This window comes from Leptonotus elevatus, chromosome 9, assembly GCF_054856555.1.
Source record: "Leptonotus elevatus isolate MCC_2025b chromosome 9, RoL_Lele_1.0, whole genome shotgun sequence".
Lineage (NCBI taxonomy): Eukaryota > Metazoa > Chordata > Actinopteri > Syngnathiformes > Syngnathidae > Leptonotus > Leptonotus elevatus.
In genome coordinates, this window is record NC_141247.1 from 6,504,615 (window position 1) to 6,529,270 (window position 24,656).

General features: G+C 38.1%; 2 protein-coding genes across 3 annotated transcripts in view; both read left to right on the top strand.

Annotated features, from left to right (window-relative positions):
- Window positions 1-2,802, top strand: part of LOC147168212 (uncharacterized) — a 10,450-nt gene extending 7,648 nt beyond the window's left edge. The window contains exons 6-7 of the mRNA XM_086085538.1: window positions 1,231-1,296; window positions 2,594-2,802. Of these exons, the coding sequence (XP_085941664.1) occupies window positions 1,231-1,296; window positions 2,594-2,758 (231 nt within the window). The 3' untranslated portion in view covers window positions 2,759-2,802. The remainder of the gene's footprint in view (window positions 1-1,230; window positions 1,297-2,593) is intronic.
- The window catches only part of LOC147168211 (teneurin-2-like), a 277,180-nt gene that overhangs the window by 94,007 nt on the left and 158,517 nt on the right, over window positions 1-24,656 (top strand). For both annotated transcript variants that reach the window (XM_086085533.1, XM_086085534.1), the window contains exon 6: window positions 16,677-16,727. In XM_086085533.1, coding sequence (XP_085941659.1) covers window positions 16,677-16,727 — 51 coding nt within the window. The remainder of the gene's footprint in view (window positions 1-16,676; window positions 16,728-24,656) is intronic.

Sequence of the window (24,656 nt, forward strand, 5' to 3'; positions counted from 1 at the left end):
AGGACAGTGTATTTACACACTGCGAATGTAAAATAAGTTTTCAGGGCTTGGAGTTACACATACAGTCCTCATAATTCATACTCTGGTCAGGTATGGACACTCTGAGGACTGTGTATTTTCTATTAATTGTTTCATTGTGAAAAATAGACATCACCAATTTACACTAACCATTAGTGCTGACGGATTATTTATTTTTGAAATGGCAAATAAAATGTGTTTGCATTCACAATACTTTAACCTATTCATTGTTCTGTATGTACTGTAACTGTGTAAATGCACAGGTACAGACTTGTGTGTTACTAAGAATTTAATTTTATATGTATTTTTCTCTTCATGTGTACCAGGTTTCAACTGAAGCACAACCTGAAGACATAACTGAAGACGTAGCTGTCACAGACCAAGTTGACCAGGTGACGAGATTTCTTTTTGAATGTTGACGTTGAAATACATTTTTCAGAAGCAAGACGTTGGCACAATATATAAAAAAATATCTTGTCGCACGAATGGCTCATGCAATATGTGTATTGCAAAGACAAGCAACAAATGAATATTGGATTGTATACTTTAGTCTGACTTTGACCAATCAGAGACTACCTTAATTGCGCATCGCTATACGAGAAACGTATCGAGGGGCATTACTAACAAAAAATAACTTAATTGGATAAGATTAGATCACAATGAGCATGTTTATTTTTCCGGATTATCGTGTATTTTTTTTCATTGGATTATAAAAATATATAGCTATAGATAGATCCTTTTTTTTTAGGTCCATGTTCAATGTCGAAATAATCTCCATTACTGTATAAAACACCCATGTCGCATGTTTTGTCAATACTGTGCAGCCCTCACAGATACTTAGTCCTCACAATGTTATAGTTGTGAATAACTGACACTGAGGACAGTGTATTCATACACCGTGACTGTAAAATAAGTTTTGAGGGCTTGGAGTTATTATACAATTCATACTCTGGTCAGGTATGGATTCTCTGAGGACTGTGTATTTTCTTGTTTTTGTTTCATTGTGAAAAATAGACGTCACCAATTTACACAAACCTGTAGTGCAGAAGGATTTATTTATTTATTTTTGTAATGGCAAATAAAATGAGTTTGCATTTACAATACTTTAACCTATTAATTGTTCTGTATGTACTGTAACTATGTAAATGCACAGGTACAGTCGTGTTACTAAGAATTGAATTTTATATGTATTTTTCTCTTCATGTGTACCAGGTTTCAACTGAAGCACAACCTGAAGACATAGCTGAAGACGTAGCTGTCACAGACCAAGTTGACCAGGTGACGAGATTTCTTTTTGAATATTGATGTTGAAATCAGTTTTCAGAAGCAAGACGTTAGGAGTGAAGAGTGTAGAGTAGATGCTAGGGCTGAACTATATAACTAACAAATATAATCACAACAATTTTTTATGCAATGTGTATTGCCAAGACGTTCAAAATATTGTATCCAACAATAAGCTTGTATGGGACTAAAATTCCTACAAGTCAACATTAAAAATATCTCAAATTGAAGATTTGTTGGCAGTTTGGTGATTTGGATTATGCACTGTAGTGATCTTTTGTTCCCATTAATTTATTTATGGTGGATTTTAGAGATGAACTCGCTATCAATTTTATTTTATTTTTTTAAACAGAAGTGTAAACATCAGGTAGTTAATTTACTTGTATCAAGCTTGGATAAATGTGCTTTATGTTTTGGACCTTTCGCTGCACTAGAATGGACTGGCATGATGGGTATTTTATCTTCTGTGTTATTTGTATCTGCAATGGATCTTTGTTTCACGCAACCAGAATTAATAGTGCAGGCATTTTCATTGAATGAATATAATTTAGTCAAGAGGATAAATTATGACCCATGTTTATACCTTTATCTTTAGTTGCAAGCAGCTAAATGTTGAGCAATTGTCTCAATCTTAACGACTGTCTGACTCGGTAAAATAGAAAAGTCTACTGTAACTGAAGGACTGTATCACACAATATCTGTTTTAGGGGCAATGCCATAGATTAAGCATATTAACTATCCCTCTTGTTAAATGCTTCATCTCATCTTTCGAATAAATGTGACTAGATTTATAATAATCTTTAGTATGTGCACAAACTTTAGGTTCTAAATGCTTTTCTAGTTTGCTCCAGCATCTGGCACATATCCCGTTTAAAAAAAATGCAAAACTGCTTGATGATGAAGACCTTTGGTAAATTAACTTTAGCACATTAGCCCATCAATGGCGGGAGCTACTTCTGCCGCGAGCGCTCGACACTTTTCTCAAGCTTCTACTTCGAGTGTAACATCACTAAGTAACAGCGAAGTAAAGCTAGTAAATATTTATGACCACCCGCCAAAATGAATTTTAACCCGCATCTGGCAGGTTAATTTTAGAGCCACTGTATATATGCATAAGTATGTGTGCATCTACTGTATATATGGATATCATTGCTGTCCTGTGAAAAACACGTTTCCATTTTTAGGTCGCGGGCTGCTCTCCGGTAGCTCCTATGGTGGAAGTGTTTTTCACAGAACAGCGACAATATGTGTATGTATGTATGTATGTAATAATTGTTTTCGTTTAAAAAATTAGGTTGCTGATGTATCCAGTTCAAGTGAGGATTCGTTAGCAGAGGAATATGTTCCAGATTCTCACAGTACTTCGGACACTTCCTACATTGAACCTGTTTCAGAAATTCAGAAATCCGAAGGTATTTCAGGAATGAGCTATGAGAAAACTGCTCATCCTTTAAGATGAGAGGTAGTCATGTTTTAAAGAATAAAATGTTCAATGTTCACTGACTCTTTTGCATCTGGTTTCATGTCGAGCTTATCCATTACAAAGCTGTGTTTGACCTAGATAACCTGTTCACATAAGAAGCAGTTTTATTAACATACCAGTTTCAGTCTGTCCTAAAATTGTAAGTTGTAACATGAGCACCATGTTAAAACTTACAATTTTAGGACAGATCAAGTATGACTTTGCATTTCACAGTATTGTTATGTACAACAATGTGTCCTTATATCAGGTAAGTCATTACACATCAATGCCATTTTAGTTTGTGTAAAGTCAGAATGCCAGAACTTTCAAATCACTTCAGTGACATGGTTGCTGTGTGTTGTGTAAACTTTGTCCTTGTAATGTGAGTTGGTCCTCATAATTACCATTTTTGCAATGGGCGTGGCTTATTTAGGTCATTATCTATGTCCTCACAATTACGGATTTTTTCAGGTTTTTCTTTTTTTCGTGTGTTGAGTTTTTTCAAGTTTTGAAGTGAAATTTTCCTGGACAACCCCAAAAAAAAATTTTGGGTGCAAGTCCCATCTCTCTGGCATTAGCAGAAAGGGGTGTCCCTGTAATACACAATTAAACCGGTTTGGAAAAAATGTCCTCATAATACACAGAGGCAAGTATGTGTGTGTGTGTGTGTGTGTGTGTGTGTGTGTGTGTGTGCGTGCGTGTTGTTTGCACTTGAGTGACATCATATACAAACTCAGTAGCAGTCCGAGGCAGAGTGACTAAGGCAAGTTTATTTACAAACCCAATTCCAAAAAAGCTGGGACACTATACAAATTGTGAATAAAAACTTAATGCAATTATGTGGAAGTGCCAATTTTTTTATATTTTATTCAGAATACAACATAGAGAACAGGTCGAAAGTTTAAACTGAGAAAATGTATCATTTTAAGGGAAAACTATGTTGATTTTAAATTCCATGGTGTCAACAAATCTCAAAAAAGTTGGAACAAGGCCATTTTCGCCACTTTGAGGCATCCCCTCTTCTTCTTACAACAGTCTGCAAACGTCTGGGGATCGAGGAGACAAGTTTCTCAAGTTTAGAAATAGGAATGCTGTCCCATTCTTGTCTAGCACGCGTCTCTCTAACTGTTCAACTGTCTTGGGCTTTCTTTGTTGCACCTTCCCCTTTATGATGCGCCAAATGTGTTCTACAAGTGAAATAAGTGGACTGCAGGCTGGCCATTTCAATACCCGGATCCTTTTCCTACGCAGCCATGATGTTATAATTGGTGCTGCATGTGGTCTGTCATTAACGTGTTCAGAAATGCAAGATCTTCTCTGAAAGTGATGATGCCTGGATGGGAGCATATGTTGTTCTCCAATCTGAATTTACCTTTCTGCATTGACGATGCCTTTCCAGATGTGGAAGCCGCCCATGCCACACGCACTCATGCAACCCTATACCATCACAGATGCAGGCTTATAAACTGAGTGCTGAAAACAACTTGGGTTGTCCTTGTCCTCTTTAGTCAGTATGATATAGCGCCCCAGTTTTCCACAAAGAACTTGGAATCGTGATTGGTCTGACCACAAAACAGGTTTCCACTTTGCCACACTCCATTTTAAATAACCCCTGGCCCAGAGAAACGCCTGCGCTTCTTGGTCTGCTTTAGAAATGGCTTCTTCTTTGTACTGTCGAGTTTCATCTGGCAAAGGCGGCTGGTACGGAGGATTGTGTTCACCCACAATGTTTTCTGGAAGTATTGCTGAGCCCTTTCTGTGATTTCCCTTACAGTAAGCATTCCTGTTTGCGGTGCAGTGCCGTTCAAGGGCCCGAAGATCATGGGCATCCAGCATGATTTTTCGGCCTTCACCCTTACACACAGAGATTCTTCCAGATTCTCTGAATCTTTGAATGATGTTATGCACTGTAGATGATGATTACTTCAACCTTTTAGCAATTTTTCGCTGGTAAACACCTTTCTGATATTTCTCCACTATCTTTCTGCGCAATATTCGAGGAATTGGTGATTCTCTACCCATCTTCGCTTCTGAGAGACGCTGCCACCCCGAGAAGCTCTTTTTATACTCCAATAAAGTTGCCAATGGACCTCATTAGTGGTAATTGGTCTTCCAGCTGTTTTTTTTTATAAGCGCAATTGACTTAGCCTCTTATTGCTAGCCACCCCAACTTTTTTTTTATATTTGTTGGCACCATGACATTTACAATCAACATATTTTTCCCTTAAAATTATAAGTTTTCTCAGTTTAAACATTTGACCTGTCATCTATGTTCTATTCTGAACAAAATATTGAAATTTGGCACTTCCACATAATTGCATTCAGTTTTTATTCTCAATTTGTATAGTGTCCAAACTTTTTTAGAATTGGGTTTGTATGTAGCACATTTAATACACAAGGCAACTAAATGTGCTTTACACAAGGAAAGACAACACCTATAAGCATCAACAGACACAGTAGCTAACAGCATTCAGGGGGTTGTCCCTTGGCGCTGCCGTGGCCTGGGGGGCCCTGAGGTGTTGCGCTTGCTCTGTTTGGTGGAGATTTTCATGCATGCCAGATCCACCACACCATCATCTATCGAAACTCAGACACAATATGCTTCTTCCTCTGGTCGTTGAATCGGTGGAGGCTGGTGTCTGTGGATCTCACTCTGCTTTGTCTGTCCTTCTTTCCTTTCCTCAGTCTCTCCTTTGGTCTCTTGAGGTCTCCCTGATTTGTTGGAATTTAGATGTTTCTGGGGTTGTTGAAGGACTCTGGTTGGTGGCCCGGTGGGTGGTGGGTGGTGTCTGGTCGGTGCTGGATTTCACTTTCCTTTCTTTTCTTTAGTCCTTCCTTCCTTTTAAAAAAGAAAAGAAAAAAAAGAGAGCAATGATGATGACATGTCAAATCGGTAAAATTACCGAATGAACTGAGCTCTCCAGAAAAAAGAAAAAAGAAATTGCATAAGGAAGTTTAAAATAATAATAATAATTAAAAGGAAAAAACATTTTAAATGTTTAAAATACCTTAATCAAAGGTATGTGAAAAAAGCAATCTGGATTTAAAAGCATTTACACTCGGGGTTGACTTAACTTCTGTTGGCAGCTTATTTCATTTGTGGGCAGCATAACCGCTAAATGCAGCTTCGCCATGTTTAATTCAAACTCTGGGTTCCACTAATTGGCCAAAGTCTGTAGATCTCAATCAGCGTTTCTTGATTAACGGGATTTTATTCCGAGAATTATTGTGACATTGAACCAGAGGGTAAAATTGCAAAACATGAATTTGAAGACATCCTATTGGCAACTGTTTAGGTAACATGTAATGCAGAATTATTCCTAAAATTGATTTTTGCTTGGCAAGTCATAGACTGTTGAAGAACAAGTTCACATTTTTGGGTTTCTGATTAAGGGAGAAAAAAGTACATTTTTATATGTTTAGGATACTTGGGTCTAGTGGTTCCTAGCTTTGGGCTTGAGTGTTGGAGAGATCAGAGGCAGAGAGGAAGCCAGATAAAAGTGAGCGGAGTGTGTCTGATAAAGCCACTTGCTAAGCTACTTAGTAGCTTTGAGAAATGAGAAACACCCCACCTCTGCTCCTGCATCTTGGTCCAAACATAACATCTGACACTGATGGCACCTCAAAGCCCCCAGAAGTATGATTTGACTCCTGCAGGCCCAAATAATATAACTATTTGTGTGATGCTTTTTCCCTGGCTACAGGTACGTGCGGGTATGAATCTTGCTCATGTGTGTAAGTGTGAAGCAGGAGCTCCAAGAGTGTCAAAATAGCAGGGGGAGGATCTGATAATCTAATAATAGATATTGACTGAGGCAGACAGAGAAACATCATAAACACTTGCTAACAAATCAAAAAGATGGTGATGTGCCAAAACGCCAAGCTGCACTTCTCTCATCTCACAGTGTCTCTAATAAGCTTCCAAAGTCTTACTTCCTCTTCTCCTCTTCTTCATCGCCTCCCCCACCTGCCTTTTTCATCTTTAAAGCTTCTTCCTCAGTCTTCTTTTGTCTCATGCTGTGTGTCTCACCAGCTACTGTCAGCGCGGCATGCTGGCATGACTGACAGATGTCAGTTTAAAGGTCTAGGTTTCCCCACAAGGTGGGGGTCTTTGTGTGCCTGAATGTGCACGTGTGCACTATTGTAGATCTGTGGTACCAAAATAGAAACAATGACAGATATCAGGTGAATAGCTATTTGTGTTTCTGCCGGTCTTTCTGTTTGCGGGATACCTGACTGTAGATTACAAACGAGATGTTGCCACACAGCTTTCGTGACATGATGTGTTATTAACATGATATGACAAAGTGGCACATCTATACATTTGGATTTTATGTAGAATGAAATTGAGCACCACAATTGCATTACAAACACACATACAATCATTCACACCAATCACACACACAACGAGAGCTTACCACTAAATAATAGCGCTTTAATGCAACAACTGTCAAAATTATTGTTCAATATCGTTTCTTTAACAATCAAACTAATTGTTTTTACCAAATGCCAAATGCCTGATTTTTAGATCCAATTTGGCTGACAGAACTTTATGTGTTAGCCTTGGTTGCTCTGAGTCCCGCTCTGCCCCCTTTTCTCATATGGTGTTCCACAGGGTTCTATTTTGGAGCCCCTGCTGTTTTTATTGCATTTGCTGTATCTGGGTTCCATGATAAGAAAACATGGTATTTCCTTTCACTGCTTTGCTAATGAAAGTCTGATCTATTTCCTGCTGAGCAAAAAGACCACTTCTGTCCTTTCTGAAAAAAATCAAGGCTTTTATGACACAACATTTTTTGAACTTCACTAAAAAGGGAACAGAAGTTATTATGTTTGGTCCCATATAAAGTTATAAGTAAAGTTAAGCTGAGATGAGTTGACATAACTGAATCAAACTACTCTGTTAATTCACAAATATAAAACTATTATATGCACGTGCCTTACCTCTCATCAACTAGAAAGTTTGTCCTGAACTCAATAAATGACTCCAATTAGGGTTTTTAGCAGAAAGCATAGTCATTGAAGGCTTAACAGTATTTGAAGGCCTGGCATGCATATGCACCTGTCAAATGAGCAGTTGAATAAAACAAAAAATAAACAAATAAATACATAAAAAACAATAAATGTAATAAAAATGTTTAGAGAAGCCCTCATTTTTTACAACTTCTATATGTACTTGCCAAAACAACCTGCTCACCATTTTTTTAAGGGCCTTCTTCTCATATGGAATGTATTCTAACAATATATACTATTTTTGAATGTTTGCAAGTGTTGAAGATGTTAAGTGTGTGAGGAATACAACCTGTGTGAATAACAAATTAAAGAGTGTGATCCGGAAGACAACTGAGAGATCAGTCAAGTATGAGGCACCTTTGCTTGTCTCAACTCAATTAACACCAAAATACTGTAAAGTACACCTTTTGTCAAGAGGAAGAACAAAATCAAATGGTTTAGAGAACTTTGAGTAGGTTTTATTCACAGTGACAAAACCTGTTGATGAGGATTTTGTACTTAATAAATATCAGTTTTTTATTGGTTTAATTAATGAAATATAAATTATTGTAAACACAATCTCGCTAAGAATTACCACACCGAGAGTTACCATAGTATGTGGATGTATATAGATTAGTCCTTATGTACATATTATATATTGTGTGTATGTTACACATATTTAAATACATTATTCAAATTTTTGAAGGAAGACATTTGTCAATGCTCCGTAATCTCTAAATAGAAAATGAAATAAGTATATATAGTATTCTTTAAAGTAATAGTCACTTTTGGGAGGGATTTGTTATAGGTATAGCTAGCATTAGGACCCAGAAGCAGACACTGACGTCGAAGTGACAAACAAAATTTATTAATTAAACAGAGTAACAAACAAAGTAACAAACAAACAGAGATGAGGGTGTGGCAGCTGCTGAGCTCTCATTACGTCGAGGCAAAAAAAAAAAGAAAGAAAGAAAAAGGGGAAATTAATCAGAAAAAAAAGCTTCTCAAAAACAGCTGAATAACAAAGAGAAAGTCACTAGTGCAAACTAGGAGACGAAGTCAAAATTCAACCAAGGAAAGTAACTAACACTCTTAATTAACAAGGGACTAGCAAAAAAATAACTTGGAATAAGTTCAGGCAGAGTGTTCAACCACCATGAAAGTGACGGGAGCTTTTGGCAGGGAATGGATGTCAGACTACAGCTTAAATACTGAGGGTGATTGCTGATGGAAAGCAGCTGTGTGAGGAGCCCAGCAAACCTGACCATGCCCAGCCCTGAAAACAAAGACAGAGGTAAACACAGGAAACAAGACTGCAATGATTTCAAAATAAGAGGGAACCAAAAATTACAGGATTTGAGCGAACTGTTTATGAAATAATGAATTTACTTTGATACAGCTAAATGTATATAAACAAAAACTTACGAGTAAATGTCATACTTGCTAGAAATTAAACAGTTTGAACATGTGTCTCCTTTGTCACATATTGTTATTATTACTATTAATATTATTATTGTTATTGTTTTTGTTGTTGTTAGTATTAGTAGTAATAGTAGTAGTTGTAGTAGTAGTAATAGTAGTAGTACTCCATGATGGTTTAAGTGTTGAATTTATTTATTTCAGTAATAGACAAGTACATAAAAGTTTTAAGGCCTAGATACACCAATCCAACGTCGGCCAAATGTGACAGACGGCTACCGCCTGTGGCGTCGGCACGTCACGTAGAAAAATGACGGAAATACACACCGCACCACTTCGACTATTACGTAGCATGCGCAAGAAGTAATTCCCCTCCATACCATCGGCGGCGGTAGTCATTATTCCTAAAGGCAACCGGAAACGTAAACAATGCATACCGGTTACTTTTTCTCTCACGATGTCCTCCCACATAAATGTAAACGTCCGGCTTTTTGCACAGTATGGTATATAAAATGAAATTATACCTGCTATATCCAGTCGCGTCCCCATGTCATGACATAGTTTGGCTTTCATACCTTTATCGGCATATCCTTTAACTGTAATGTCATACAATGACGGCCTCTCTGGAACCAAAGAGACAAAGTCATCTTCCCGATCTTCTGTACATTGTACGTTCAAATGCGGAGGGTACAGCAGGAAAAAAAAGGGTCCAAACATTTGCTGGGAATGCTCCTCCAACGTATTCCAACTCGATCCAACTTTACGACAGTAATTTATACACTGATCAGACGGCGCATGCCGCATCCCTAACGCTGTCCGACTCTCGACGCCGGATTGATGCATCTAGGCCTTTACAATGACTTGCCTACATGCAGGTCAAAGATTTCAAAATTTTCCTACATTCCACTTTACAGTCAAGTATTGGATCTAGACACTTCACTTTTATAGCACATTCCAGACACTATTAAAATAAAGCAAGTAGAACGTTGACTTGGCAGAGCTGATAGAAGTTCAATTTGCGCAAGCACCATAGTGAGACAAACAAATATGGGTGTGAAGAGCAGCATCAGGAGATTTCATTTTGCCAAAGTGGAGCAAGAGATTTACCGTCGCAGTCCGTACTGCCTCATAAAATGTCAGTCTGGAAACACAAGCAAGAGAACGGAGAGCTTGTAAATTCCCACAGTTGTGCATGATGGCCCCATTCAAACAGCATTGATCAGGTGGAAAAAATGATTAAAACATGCATTAGATGAAATAAGGCCCAGCTTTGACATTGATTTACACGTGGTGCCCAGGGCAGAGTTTACAGCTGTGCTCCACAGTCCACTGCCTTGTGCTTGTGTACCAGGGTCCATATGGCCCTGCATTTCTCTTTCATTAAACACAAGGCCTGAATGTAATTCAAGTTCAACATTGGTTTCTGTCGACAGAGGCACATTTTCACTAATATCCTGGCAAAATGACTGAAGGCAGAAGTTAAGAAATGTTTTGTGCATTAGGTTCATCAATATTTGCCCCCCAAAATATTGGACTCACAAATGTTAAAATTGGTTGCGTTTTTTTTCCTTCATTTTAAATAATCATGGCAATTGTTGCTTTGGCAGCTGCAGTGTGCACATACAGAGGTGTAACACATTTTGTTAACACATTTTGTTATGGTCTGATGTTAAACAGTTTAATTTGTAACATTGTTCCAGCTATTTGTACATATCCACACCTTTTAAGAGAAGCTTGGTACCAAAGTGACCAGCTGAATGCAGTGGTCAGTTCACAGAGAAGTTAGTAACCAGCAGGGGGCAAATAAATAAATAAATAAATAATAATCTGATTTTGATAGGCAATTTTGCAGGGGATGTGTTATACTCAATGAATTATATAGTTGATAGAGAAATGTTGTGGTGGGGTAATACATTGTTACTAGACACATAATATTTAAATGCTTTGTTCTATTTATCCACTGTGGAGTAAGACATTTATTGCCAGTATGTCCAGTTGTCTTTTATGTAATACATAATATGGCTGATTAAGCTGCACAATCCCTGTCCGCTAATTAGAAAAGCAAACAGGCAGATACTAAGCTTTTAATTATCAGTGGCTTTTGTTTGGCGATTGCGGCAAATGCGTTTAAAATAAATAAATATTGTCACCTTCCTAAAATAATGGCTTAAGTCTTTTTTTTTCTTCAGAAAACTGGAACCACTGAACCAAATACTGATTATATTATATTTATGAATTGAATGATCTGTTTAACTAAAGATGTAGCTGGTTTTAACACAGGTGGCCATCATCTTGAGGCGATGTTTAAGGCAAAAAACAAAACAAAAAAACATTGTTGTCAAAATATGACTTTTAAGAAGGTGACGATGATGCTGTTGCACATCTATTTGCCATTTCTTATTTTCCCATAACTATAACCTACTATACTACTCCCCAATCATTACATCCTTCCTTGTTAGTATTAATTATATTACATGATGAAAAGTAGCCCAACAAAACTGCACCTGTTTAATTTTCCCATCAACCACTACCTTCAATTTTTAAATTGGATGGCCCAATGTCAGAGTGCCAGCTACCACACAATGCCACCCAGTTGCTTGACGCTAATAAATCTTGGTTTATTGCTAGCTGGGTTTACAAACAAAGACACCGGTTATGGCTCCATACACTTTGGTCCGGGCAGGCCTAATCAAACTGGTAGGCTGATTAGCTGCCTTCAGACAATATTTCTCTCGGTCTTCCCTTTCTGCCTCAATCTTTCCATCTGCTCAACAAGATAATAAATCATAGGCCAGCATTGTGACGTGTGTGACGGGATGAATAATCTCATAATTAAAGAATGAAAAGGTGGCTCTAAATTTAGTCTGGCCTTCTGTCTAACCCTTCTTCCATCTGAGCATGCTTAGTTACCTGACTCCCAGTCATGGCAAGCTAAAACTTGTCATTTTTCAGTATGGTGAAAGGATTTCCTGCAGAGTACACCCACAGTCTAAAAAAAACAAAAAAAAACGTGTAATATGTTACAGTGTAGGAACAGTGAAGTCTGCCTGTGTGTTGTGACCATTCCAGGATCTACCTTTTGCTGAAGAGGATTAGGGCCAGTGAACAGAAAAAAATAAAAAAGGTTCTCAGCATTCTGACTTTATTCTCAGTATTCTGATTTTAATGTGAGAACTCTCACTTTATTCTCAGAATTCTGACTTTAAAGTGAGAATTCCCACTTACTTTATTCTCAGAATTCTGACTTTCTGACTTCCCCCCACAATCCATAGCTCTACGTCACAAAAGTGAGAATTCTGATATTAAAGTCAGAATTCTGAGATTAAAGTGAGAATGAGAATAAAGTCTGAATTCTCACTTTAAAGTCAGAATACTGAGATTAAAGTCAAAATTTTGAGAATGAAATGAGAATCCTGCCAACCCTTTTTTCCCCCCTCTTCACTGGCCCTAATCCTCTTCCGCAATCTTTTACAAATGTTGTCAAACTCATCTGGATAAAACATCATTTTAACCATCTTGTACTACCTGTCCATCAACTTCTATCAGTCCTGATATTGTTAATCCCTCATGACCAGCACTTCCCCCCAGGGTCTCTGCTGTGTGTGTGTCTGTGGGGGGTTGTAGTGAACGTGAGTCAGCACGCGTGTATGTTTGTTGGAAAGGTTGGCAGCATTAGCGTCTGAATGAGTTTTCAGAGAACAACGCAGGGTGTGAACGCCTCAACAATGGTCTAACAGAATTAGTAGCTTGTGATGAATGGTGTGTGAGAACAGCACTGACAGCCTGCTTTTGCAAACACGCACGTGTATGGATTCTTGTGTATTTGTATGCGCCGTTGTACTACGCATGGTTCAAGGACTTTGTTCCTAGTGAGGTAAACGGACATCCACACGCATGCAGCATGCCTGTGTGCTTGTCGGTCTTAAAGTGAAGTCAAAGGTGTGTATATCTCCTGCGGTCAAGATCAGCACTCAGCATACTGATCACAATGCTTACCCATGCTCCTGTTTGGATGTGCACAGATATTTTCCAGGTTGTTGTTGTTGTTGTTGTTTTGTTTTTCTTCGTTGGTGCTGTAAATCATTGGTGTCAAACTCCGGTCCTCGAAGCAGTCCTGCAGGTTTTGGAGGTTTACCTCTTCTAACACAAGCTGATTCCAATCAGCAGGATCGTTATCAGGCTTATGCAGAGCTTGCTGATGAGGTGATCATATATCAGCTGTGTTGGAGAACGGAAACATCCAAAACCTGCAGGACTCGGGCTCTCCAGGACCGGAGTTTGACACCTATGTTATAAATGACCAAGCTTTACCATGAACTTTCAAATCCAATAGTGCTGTTCTGAATGATTTATTCATAAGCTCCAGGCAAGGTTTTTGTTGAATATATGTTTTGGATGCGTATAGCCGTTTAAAATTTTGTGTGAGGAAAATGTGTTTGTTTATAAAATATAATTTTTTACAACTTTAAGTATCTAGCCTAACTGCTTTGGGCCTGATTTACTAAAATATAGTTCATGCCAAAACAGGTGCAAACTTGATTGCTCACGCAAACAGATGTGAAAGCTGATTTACAAACCGAGCAACCCTACGATTGCATCTGCCAAACATGCTAAATTGCAGCAGAGTACATTTTTCGTATCTGGGTGGAGTATATACCGATAGATACATTTATATGGATACATAAAACATGATTGATCAAACCTGGGATGATTTGCCATGGCTGATTTTGCGTCTTTAGATAACGCGGCTGAAAGGCAGGAGCAAATGGGACAGCTACACAAAAGATTGTCTATTTAGCGATGTGATTTTTGAGCTTCCAAAAATCTACACCTGACTTGAAGCCATTCACAAGAAGGAGTCATGCCTTATCACTTTTGATAATATACTCCTTCCAATTCTACATTTCCTTGCGTCTGGATCATTTCAGTGCACTGTGGCAATTGTCTGGTGCTGGCCAGAGAATTTTTTGGGGCATATTGTCCCAGGTTTAAACAATTGTATTTAGGTTGGGCACTCAGGATAAATTAAATCAAACAATACATGACTTTTCTGCAGTTGCTGGCTTCAGCTTTTCCTAAATTATTAAATCACGTTGTTTCATACTCTTATTAATAAACATAAAAGTGGACACAATTTGTAGGTAATTTTTCTGTTACTAAGTGCCATTAGTGTTTCATGTTGGACATTGGTGACAGCACCAGTACATATTTTCAAATTAAGAGAAAGCTAATTAGAACATGAAGCAACGTGCGGACTCCTGCCCATTTTGTTGATTGAAAATGGAATCTGTGGCACCTTTGCAGCACATTTTATGTCTTTCTTTTGAGAAGTTTTATACTGATGTGCATTGTCGTTATTGATGGGGCTTTCCATTAAACAAGCCAAAAATAAAACTGATAATGATACAGGAGCTATCTTCTGGAGTTTCTGAATAAAATATGCCTCACGTCTAAAGAGCAAGTGACTTGGAGGCACTCCAAGTGACAAGATGGACTTACACTCAGCTCTTGGCTCTCAAAATGGGTCTGGAAGTGTCTATGCAGACCCCTTTGTCAGTTCGTAATTTAATTTAATATGACATATTTCCGGGGGAGACAAATTTCCCTGAAAATAAATCAAATTTGACCTAAATAGTAAATGGAGAAGACTTAAGGGCTTTATCTACAACAAACAAAGTGTTTTTACAAAGCTCAACATTCAATTATTTGAAAACGTATTCAGACGCATTGCTGCCACATTGTTCTAACTACGGAAAAGTTGTTCTTTTTGAATCTTGCGTTGCATTGTGGCCAACTGTTTCAGTTATTATTACACACTTTCAGTTTTAAAACCATACAGTCCTCGAGGCAAACATCCTGAATGCTGTATAAGTTAGCCTGCATGCTACTTATAGTACAGTAGCTACCAGCGGAGACCATAGATACTGCATACAATAAATAGATAGAGCAAACCGTGTGTTGTGTGTTTGGCTCCAGTAAGTTCATTAGAACTCATCGAATTCTAATCTCACTGCCCTGTGTATAACCTAATCACCGCCTTCTAAGAATCAGGTTCAGTGCAGTAGAAAATGCACCTGCATCCTTACTTCCAAAATATGTGTAAATATCATATATCTGTATGCACCAATATGAGCAGGAGGGACATCTGCTATTTTATTAACTGTTCCAATGGGATTTTTTTTGTCCATTAATTCGGAAGATAATTTGTGAGGCCACAGGTTCACATTATCTATTGCAATTCATCCCAAAACTTAACTCTGTTCATATTGTAAAAAAATTAATAAAAAATGTCCTTGTAAGCAGAAGAACAGAAATGTTGACAATGTCTAAGCTGTAGCATTATGATTTTTTTGGAGTCCAACCTCAGAAAAACAATACCATAGCCTTATCATACCTTCACAAATCCTTATGGTTAGAAATAGAGTCAGGAAGGTGATATTCTCCTGGGATCCAACAAAGTCACAAGCACTAGTAATTGCCCACAAACGTGTTCAGACTGCCACACAGTCCAGTGGCAATGCACTTTACACCACTCCATCAGACCTCGACTTTAAGCTTGGTCATATACGGCTATCACACAGCAGGCTTTAGAAAACCTTGCCATGAATCTCCTGCTGCACTTTATTTTTCAGAAGTTAATGCTAGAGGAAGTTAGGAACTCCTAATTTATAGAGTCAGCAGAATGGTGGTGACTTTTACGCTCCACTGTATGTCCCTCAGTGCTCACTGATCTCACTCTGAGTTTATGTACTTTCTAAACGCCTTGCAAAAATACCATTGACAGCTGACCATGGAGCATCTAACAGGGACACAATTTTTGACCATGACAAAAGCGTGTGGATGTTTATAAATTAGTGACAGCCAGGCAATTTAATTGAGAGACACATTAACGTCCAATGAAGGGAAAAGTACGGTTGGATGAGAAACAGTTTGAACAAGATGACCAATGTCAAACATTACAGTAGTTTATTGTGTCTAATTGGCAGCATGAAGTAGTGATAATCATCAGGTAAATGCAGTCCCCAGTCTAGTGATGTATCATTGTCACCAGACTTTTAACTCGCTGACTACTACGCCACTGCTGTAATTGAAAATTTAGTGGGCTTTAATGGTCTCTCATGTCATCATCAGATATACCAGAGAAAGCAAGAGGATGGGAGACAGAGCGAGAGAATCAAAATGAGAATGAGTGATCATATTTACCTCTGCATGGTGCTTAAAAGAAGCTTTACTGAAGTTTAAGGGTCAGAGCTTTGCTCCCATTGTAGGATAGATAGTGTACTGTACTTTGTATATACTGTGGGATCGTTAAGTAGACGTAATAGACATTCCATATGTTTGTGTTGATCCCTTTTAAATACATTTGGTTGAGCATTATTTATGTTGTTCATTTGCCGTTTGTTTTTATTATTCGTACTCATGCTGTTTCATCCTTTGTCTTCATTCCTCTTAATGTTTTTTGTTTCTTTTTCTATTTTTCTCCCCTCGATTCCTTTCCCTCCAGCTTATCTAGACGATGAGGAGAATGAGGATCCATTTGGAGACTATGTGATCAGTAAGTCATGACTATAGCCTCTCTTCAAATACCCAGCTAACCCCATCTTTATCTGTGTTTATTACGTGGTTGTCTTTCCTTTGCTGTTGTGCTTCTGTAATTGACTCCTTTTGTCTGTTTATATAGTTGATACCTGGATAATAGAGCCCGTTGCACACCGTGTAATAGCTTTTATCTGGGCTGCAAATGTGAATATAACATCATCCTGCAGTCTGTTAAAAAGTCTTTTTGCAGATGATAATTGCTCATATTGTTATAATTGTCATAAAATTCACATCTCTACACCACTCTCGACATTATGCCATTATATTTTGTTCAGATGCCTCACTGAGGGAAGTTATGTGGATTTCAGAAAGGATGGGGAAATAATTGTTTGCTTTACAGTTGCTTGATCAGAGGTGGGTAGAGTAGCCAAATATTGTACCCAAGAATACACTTACCTTAGAATATGGCTCAAGTAAAAGAGTAACCCTTCAAATGATTACTTCAGCGAAAAAGGCGAGTCACTTTTTTCCTTTTCTTTTTATCAGAGCATGAACATCAAGTTGCAAAATAATGAAAATAGTGTTATTTTGGCTGAATTCAAATTAAGAGGTTGGTTGTGTAATTTTCAGGGGGAACAGTTCCAGCCCTGTCACTTTATTGCTCTAAAATACAAATAAAATGAAATGAGAATTTGTGTCATCATTAATAAAAGATAATCAAGTGAGTTTTTTTTCTTAAAAAAAAAAGTAGTCTAAGCTATTTGTTTCAGAGTTTCATCACCTGCACAGTAATTACAAGAGACAGATGTGTGTTTTTTCTTAAAAATTAAAGTACTGTTGCCCAATTGAGAGTGGGCTGAACCGAGAGTGAAAACAGAGAGGAGAGAATAAGGCTGAGGTCTTATAGCTTCCAAGAAAATCAGGGATGAAGAGAAAGGATAAAGTTAAAATCAGATGATAGAAAGAGGATCAAGTGGCGTGGGCAAGATTTTAGTAGACTCAGCCAGAGGAAGGAGAGTAATGGATAAAGGGGTGGGGGTGGGCGGTTATAAGGAGGAGGAATGATTGAGAGTACGATTGAGATTTAACAGTTCAGTTAAAGAGATGGCTGCGGATTAACATTCAGCGACTGTCTGCGAGCGCCTGGATTATCTCTGAAATCCTGCCGAGCACTATGGGGAGTCCAGCACTGCCAGGGGGATTGAGACCTATACCGCCAGGCCTCTCGCTGTATGTGTGTCTCGGTTGGGGTGTGGCAGGTGGAATGCGTCTCAGATTCCAGCTCCCCCACCAAGCGGCATTCTAAGTAGCTTGATATATCTGCCCCACAAGTGGCACGAAAAAGGTGTGGTGGCAATGTTGGTGGCACTTTTTTTTTATTTTTTTAACTGTAATGGCCCTCAGTTCAAACAGGTTTACCTCCCAGACTCCACTTTTCCTCTATGTTGTAAAAGGTTAAAATTCTGCAATCAATGATAATAGTTGAACACATTTAGCTTCAGACAGCATAGAGGAGGAGTCAATAAGTAGCTCCACACAGAGTTTTAATCCATATCGATCTGTGCCCCATGCTGTCTCATCGAATGGAGCCCAGTGCTGTGTGGCACCACACAGTGTGGTGAGGCGAGGCTTGGCATCGCCTCGTGGTTTCTACTGTGCTGTCACTTGTTTATTTGAAATAGGCAGGAAGTAAGACACTGCTTGATACGTAAGACTATGATATCAAAAAAGGTCTAGAACAAAGTGTTATTACAAAAATCAATTAGGGTATGGTAAATACCACTTGATCTCTTGGAATTTTTATTTTTCGTTTTAGCACAGGGCCGTTGTCCCCATAAGACAAGGCAAAGTAAGATTTTGGAGAACTTTTTAAAAAAGCTTTGAAAGACCTTAATCATATTTATTGGAAATCTGCATTGTTTTGAACCTAGATTTAAAAGCATTTACACTTGCGGCTGACTTCACTTCTATTGGCAGCTTATTCATTTTACGTGCAGCGTAACAGTTAAATGCTGCTTTACTATGTTTGCTTTGAACTTCACTAATTGACCCAAGTCTGCAGTCAGGCAGCGCTGATGTCCTCATAATGCATTGCAGGTGTCCCATCAAGACATTTTGGCAGAGATGGGTAAAGTACTAATATTCTCTACTTCAGTAAAAGTACAATTACTTGTGTGAAAAAAAAAACAGCTTTGGTAAAAGTAAAATGATTCAATCAAATAATTACTCAAGTAAAAGTAAAAAAAAGTACTGGCTCGGAAATGTACTTGATCAGTAGAAGTAAAAAGTATTTTACCCGGTGTTTCCTCCTATGTCAGTTTGAAAGATATTAGCAAATGGAGCAAAAATGAGTATACATCGGCTATTGACTCTCTGTCTTGCTCTGCGTTGAGTCGACAGTTGAGTATCAATCGCTCATGTTGCTCGCTGGTTCACTCCTCCCTGACATGATTGAACCTTCTTTCATATTGTTGACTGGCAGTCTGCAGCTTTCTTCTTATCAAGTTCAAATCACCCTCTATGATGGTGGCGCCATATTTAAGGGTTGTTCTAATCTAGCCAATTGCACACCATGTGATCACACCATGTGATCGCCTGTCGTAGAGCCAATCACAAGGTAAGGTGTAGAGGACCGTGTGTAACGCTTCATATGATGATAAAAAATACAGATGCTCATGTTAAAATGTAAGGGATAAAAGTACAAAGTAGTTTCAAAAATAAATACTCAGGAAAGTACAAAGTACTGATACAAACTACTTAACTCAAGTAACAAAGTATATGTACTTCATTACGTCCCATCTGTGCATTTCGGGCTTTGTTTTTGCCAAAGCAAGTTGGGAAGATTTGAAAATGTGAGAGCCATCAAATACCTTTGCAATGAACTAAAATACACGTTGTGAGCCTGGCAAAATGTTCCATAATATTATAGAGCTCCTCCCAAAAGAGTAGCACTTCCACCTATGAGAACCCATAAGCAACTGACCAGATGTAGCAATACTCTTTTTTCACATATACTGTTCATCCATTTGTTGTTGATTTAATCAAAATATGGTTTTGTTCACACATATAGATACAAATTGTTTCCTTGCCTTACAATTCTGAATTATTTATGCAAGAGATGCATACAGTGACTGGAAGCATCATCCATAACCTGCACCTCATGGATTTACCCAGCTGGTCATTTTCTTGACTTGAACACAATCAGCATAGTTCATTCTTGTGTGTCACCCTTGAGTATTAGATTTTAAAATGACTATTTCTCCAACTGTCCTTTCCACAGTGCAGAATATTATCCCACCAAACAGTCCTTGGGTGACCGGTGGCATTTCACTCATAGAAATCCATGAAGTCATCCTTGCTGTTCAGGCACAGCGTGGCTGCCAAACAAAGAAATGGATTCTAATTTAAAAACAGCAGGGAAAAAAGCATAGAAAAATGGCTACACTCATGTCAATATTTCTCTTCAAACCATTTTGTCTCCACTCAATACCCGCTTTAATAGCTTGACTTTGTTTTGCAGGCAGTCAGATAAGAGGGAAGAGAATGGATGAGTAAATCCATATTGTAGTCTTGAACCCCTGATTGTGAAAACTGTCACATTAGATGCTTAATGCTTACAGCTGACTAATCATAACATAATTATCTGACTGTCTTTCCTCATCATAACCACATTTAAAAAGAAGCTAGCATTTCATAAGTTTCCAAATCTTTTCTGAACCGGCCTTTCCTTTGCTGAAATAAAATGCTGAGATATATTGCCATTTGTTGGTCATGTCAACTTTTCAAGTAGGCTGCCGAGGCCTATTTGGTGTTATTGCTCCCTCTCGCTGCACTAAAAGTTTTGCCCACTGTACAGCGGCAAACCTGTCCAGACAGATGCAATCAATAGCACAACCCAATCACCTTTAAATCGGATCAATGGGTCAGTCCATGTATACCCAAGCCGGTTTTTCAGCGATCCTTTGCAAAGTCATAGCTATCTATTAAAGGGCAGACAACAATAAGTCGCCATAATCAATAACAATGCATGCGGTAAATAAGTCCCTAGTTGATCTTTGTGATAAGCCAATCAAGGGCGTCTTCATGAGTATCAGCAACAAAAAGAGTCTCTTCTTCCCTTCCTGAAATGCAAGCATAAAAATGATCTTTTATCAGATGAAATTCATTTTTCACAGAATTGAATATTAACATCACAACTCACTGACATGAACACACACTATATTAACAACTTGAATAGAGCAAGTGGTACCACACTATCTAAATACAGCATGTTTCTTTTGCTTATACAGTGATTAAAGACATTTCAATAGTGAGACCCATTTTACAAACACAAAACAAATGAATCATTCTAAAAATGACTAACAACTAGGGATGTAATGATAAAGGCAATATTGCAATATACAAATTATTGTTGGTGTCATGTCACGATATCAAAAGCATCACATCTGTTTAGAAAGCGAGGTTTTATTCAATGTATTCAGTTTCAGCACCCCCTGGTGGTTAGTTTATTAGTGCAGTTAAATTTTAATTAGGCATGTTTTGGCTAACTACTGTACATTTAAGGCCCACAAGAATGACCTGATGACGGTGAATGAAACATGTTTGAGTTCATCTACAAATTGACTCGATTCTCAATGTGCGCGTGCATTAACAAGTAAGTGCCTCAAAATTCTGTGTTATTAGCGATTGTAGGTCATTTATGTACATTGAGGTTAATGTACTATTTGAACTATATGTATGATTATGACTTCAGATAATTAGCATTGTACAGATGACACATTTAAATGGTCTGATTATTGCTTACATTGACAAAACTTTGTTGTAACCGGATATACTGAAACTGTTATCACTCCCATAAATCAGTCATACCAGCATACATTTTTCAACATCTGTGTCAAAAAAATATTACTTTTCACCCGCTTCTGCCAAACACAGCATTGTGAAATATGCTATTTCTTTGTCACTGTTGTTATTATTAAGATACAATATTGTGTTTTATTTTTTCAATGTTGTTGTTTTTTTTACAATACCATGAGCTTTTGTACAGTATGGTGAGCTTCTTTTTTTTTTTTTTAACCACAATGCTGTGGTATTATCGTATCATAAGGTTAATATTGTGATAGTAATCATTTTAGGTTGGATATCATTAGATCTCTACTAACACTCACAAAAAATGTGTTTTGATTTAAAAAATATAGGAGGGAAAAATATCATGAAATGTATGTGGGACTTTGCATTCCCTGCTGTAAAAGAAATAAAACCACCACAGGATTTGAATTTGTGGGATCTTCTGATACACAGTCATGAGTAGATAGATATGTGATGTCAAAGGAAAGAAATGCATTTAAGGCTTAAAACTGCCTTTGGAAATGCAGCTTCTGTGGGCGCTACTGCATTATGTCATCACTAAAGTAGCTTTACTACGGAAAAGCTATTTGATGTTCAAAGCAGCGGCATTACGAGTATAGTACGCTACCGAGAAATGTAATTAAACTACTAATGGCACTACATGTAACTCCGCTACTGCCCAACACTGATCAGGTGATGAGGGTTTTTCAAAACTAAAGCATGAGGTCAGACAGAGAGAGACAAAAACTAAGGTAGAACTTCAGTGCAAAAAAGCACCAGCATTATCGCTACAAGTGCTCTTTCAATTTCATTTGTTTCTAATCTTTTGTATGGTGTTAGATTGATTTTTCTCTTTTTGTCACCTTTTCCTCCCGTCATCTGCACCCTACTCTTTAGCTTTCATATTGACATTAAGTGTGAAGCTAATAGCAGTATTTATTCATTTAATTTTGCTTTTATTTGGTTGCTGCCACAGTATATGCCCATTGCCATGGCAACAGTTTGTTATTTGTTTCAATGTATTTTGTGTTTTTAGAAGACATCTGAGGAGACAGATAAGCAATGGCTAGACCTGTTAGAGTAAAAATGGCCTTCCTGTACACTGACTTACTACATTTTTAGGGCACACTTTTTTAATGCCATTGAAACCTAAAAAAAAAAAACTAAAACTAAAACAAAAGAGGTTTCCTAAGAACACCGCCTGGCCACAATTATTTCACATTTGTGTGACTTGAGCAACGCTCTTAAGATGTTTCTTTTTTTTCTTTTTTTTATCACACATGTATTGTCATGTCTCTGAAATCTGGATGAATAGTGAACTTTTTACACAGCAAAAATTGGAGTGTTAAAATTGCAGAGTTACATTTGTGGGAGTTCATTTTATTCCCATAGTGTAATTTTTATGTTTTCAGAATTAAATTGTGTGTAGAGAAGGTGTTATTTCATAGAGTTGATCGCCTAGAGTTAAATCACCTCCACACAGAGTGTTAGATTGGCTGCGCCTTTCACCTGCTCGTCTCCAGTTTGAGAGAGAGACAAGTATCATTGGGAAATGCTGTCTTGAAAGACAAAAGGAGTTCGGGGCCATTCATTAATTTTCAGTTTGACTGTGGTCAACAATAACATAGCCTACTTCAAATGCTCTCCTTTAAAGTAAAAGTAAACCATGGTTACATCAGCTGTCATTGACACATAACCACATTTCGGCGAGTGCGCTTCCTTATTTTCGACGAGTACTTTATGAGGTGAACGAAGCCTCAAATAAAAAAATCTGTCCGTGCACTTTTTCCGAGAGTTACAGGTTAAATTTAATTATAACTCCCAAATCCCTATGTGGCTAAATAGTGTAATGGTTAAAGTTACTACTTCTGGTATTGGAGTTCACTGGTTTGATCCCTGTCGTGGTAAATCTTTTAGGAGCGTCTGATGAGAGTTAAATGTCTACTCCTGTAGTGTTAAGTAACTCTGCTTAGTCAGTGAAAAATTTACTCTCTCCCAGTATGAATTATTTTCACTATTTTACAAGTGTTGATTTGACTCTGGAAAGTGTGGAGCTATATAAACTTTGAACAAGTGTTGAAATCAAATCTGTGAGAGTCAATTTATCACTGGGCTTTTTTCTGTGTACATTCATCATTTTTGCTTGCTTCCGATCAGGTTCAGCATCTCTTGATATCCTTCGTCTGAAGTTGACAAGCAGCTTCTGTTGTTATGTGCTAGTTCCGTGAGACGTTTTAGAAGTGGGATAAATCCATGTCATTAAAAATGTAAAAGATGTATCTTTTGCTATCAATGAAGCTGTCACTATAGTTCCATGCTAGGCTTTTTAGATCCCAATGGGGTTATGTGATGGTGTGCAATAGCAAATGATCAAAATTGTGTCACTATCCAAATAATTGGACCTGACCGATTTGAGCATGTATGTGATATTAGCCCTATTCTTCTACCTCGGCGCACCGTTACACACACAATTACACACACACATCCGCGCGCACACACACTCATACACACCAGTTCACAATTAGCCCTGAGTGTTCTTGACTCTGCGTGTTAAGGACCTTTTGAAAGATTGGTGCTGTGGGATGAGAGAGGTATGAAAATTGAGAGATTACTCACTCTTCCCAGTTCACCCACGCACCTGCGTCCAAGTTCACCCCTTCCCCTCATCCATGTCATGTGATTAAAAACAAAATCCCATTTTGTGTTCTCAGGCCCACACGTTGAGCTACAAGTTTAGAGTGGAACTCGATCTGTGGCTGTGTCCCATATCCGAGTCATTACCTTTTACAACATACACAACCGTACAGACAAAAACGGCAAAATACACAACAACACTGCACAGAGGCCATGTGTTAGGAGGATGATAGAGGGGTGACAGTTCACAGACACACAGCAGAGGCTCATCCTGCACGGCAAATGTCTTCGAGGTGAATCTCGCGCTCCCTCTGCCTCGCTGGCTTACATGCACGCAGGCTACAAACAAACACACACACACACACACACACGCATATTCATCTGAGCTGGCTGCCAAAATCAAAGAGTTAGAAAAGACTAAGGCTGCCACACACCAAATGGACACAGCAGAAACCGACTGAAC